The 2128-nt window shown below is 39.1% G+C and overlaps 1 protein-coding gene across 1 annotated transcript in view; it reads left to right on the top strand.

Moving 5' to 3' along the window:
- Positions 1 to 2128, top strand: part of LOC109543104 (leucine-rich repeat-containing G-protein coupled receptor 5A) — a gene marked incomplete in the record, with an annotated part of 85470 nt that overhangs the window by 59302 nt on the left and 24040 nt on the right. Inside the window, 1 exon segment of the mRNA XM_048662730.1 lies at positions 396 to 467. Within this exon segment, the coding sequence (XP_048518687.1) occupies positions 396 to 467 (72 nt within the window).

Below are 2128 nucleotides of genomic sequence, written 5' to 3'. Positions count from 1 at the left end.
TCTTCGGTATTTCTTTATCAACTCTGCTCGAAGGTTAAAGTTCTCTAAATATGGACATTAGGAAAAGTTTCAACCAGCATCGGTTTTTAGGGCGATTGGCCGATGGACCAAATGCTCATTCTCCCTGGTTTGAATTGGATTGGAGCGTCTTAAAAATGGCCTTAAATTAGCGAACTCGATTCTTCCAGTCATGCAATACAATCGACAAACAAACACTAGAAAACCCAGCGGGAATTTAAAGCAGCAAGTTAATGAAATGAGCAATTAAGGGACAAGACTGTCTCAGCAGCCGTAGGCAGCGAAAGCGTCTGGGGCAGACGCTGAGAAGCTCAAACCAACTGCAAAATAGTTCTTGTTAAGATTTCCGTCAATCTAATGAAATGTTTTCTTTGCAGGATCTTATCAGACAACAAGTTGGACAGTATTCATTCCAATTCCTTTGCCAAAAATACTCAACTGAAAAGACTGTAAGTATCCACCCCCACAGGAATCTTTCGATAGGCTAATTTAATAAAAGTTGCACTATTACGTTCAAGGTTTTATTACAGCGTCTCGTCGACACCTAATTGAAATCCCTTCGGCAATTTTCCCGTAAATTTAATTCTATCTTTCACGGCATTTTTCTTGTCATTAATAACTTTCACACATTAAGTTCGGGCCGACATATTTCATTTGAGCGCTCCCCCGAATATAATCGATTAGCGTTTAATCAAAGTTCACCTGCCAGAAAAACTGTATGAGTTTTTGAGGCAGAATGAGATCTTCACTGCAGCTAAGATTTCCAGGCATGTTTGATTGTTCATTGAAAGTTTTCAGCGAAAACCCGTTTAAGAAACGTTGAAAATTGCTGTTTTTACTTTGTCTTTAAGGGCGCATTTCCGCATAACTATCATGTCTCGTGTGTAAGTCGCCTCAGATAGCACCCAAAGGAATAAAACACAGCACAACATCGTTTTTACGGCCCAAACAACATCCATCCATGCAAGCACAATAATTTGCGGGTGAAATAAAGCAATTGTCGAATGAATTTCCAGCTTTTGGCCAACGCAAAACGTTCTAAGCAATTCGGGGTGATTCAAAGCAGTTTCTGAGATGCGAAGGGCGTTAAATCAACGATAGTCAGTGGGTCAAAGGGAAAGTCGCAGGGTTTATTTGTGCCAGCGATCATAAATAACGCGACTACGTGGATCAAATGACCGAAATGGCCCGAAGCCAAAACGGTTCCACATACTAGAAAAGGATTAAACTTTATCCCTTATCGGGCGCTTTCCATCCCAAAATGGGACGACACTGCGACCTGCATCTATAAGCACCCCTAATGGGGTTATACACTTGCACTTAAAATGATAGTACAATAATAAAGTTGGGCAACAATTGTACATACATATAAAGTGGTTATTAGCGACTCACCCAGAAGAAGAGTAGGTCGCCGCGGTGTTTCTCCAAATCGCTCCCCATAGGGAATAAGGCCAGTTTTCGAAAAAAGAGGTTAAAGAATCCTCCCGGTTTTTATGTTCAGTTGAAGTATGCAAGGGTTCACATGATCGATAATTGAAGGTTTTTGGGCTACAAAGTTAGCAAATATCGCGTAACAAACTAAGTTCGCTGACCCGGCAACACCAGGCGAAAGATTTGGCAGATCGAAGAAATTGCAGTTAAAACCCGTATTTTTGAAATTAGGCAAAGGCGATTAGTTCAAACCTGGTTGTGGAAAATGTACAAAAGAACAGCACAATTAATATAAAATAAACACATTAAAAACAGGGACAAATTGAACAGAAACTTTTGCAATTGAAAATGATTAAGCGAATTTCGCTAACAACCTTGGAAAAATAAAGGCAAATTGAAACACAAAAGACGTCTGGACCAGGACACACTTAAATAGCAATATTTTCATGGGACCATCTATTTTTTTAAGTAGATATTTAACCACAAGACTGCAAACTCGATAACAATTGTTCTGGTGATTGTGCCAGTGCAGCGAAACTTGGAAACATTTCTATTACTGATGTCGGTCTTCCAAATTTCAATTGTGCAACAATTGCCATAATACGATAATCATATTTTTAAAACTTTTTCTGCAAAAAAACAATCACATTTCGAACTGAAATCATTCACATGAAACTAG

The sequence above is a fragment of the Dendroctonus ponderosae genome, unplaced genomic scaffold, assembly GCF_020466585.1.
Source record: "Dendroctonus ponderosae isolate FM_Combo_2020 unplaced genomic scaffold, Dpon_F_20191213v2 Dpon_F_20191213_1, whole genome shotgun sequence".
Taxonomy (NCBI): Eukaryota; Metazoa; Arthropoda; class Insecta; order Coleoptera; family Curculionidae; genus Dendroctonus; species Dendroctonus ponderosae.
This window is presented reverse-complemented; position numbering and strand designations above follow the sequence as displayed.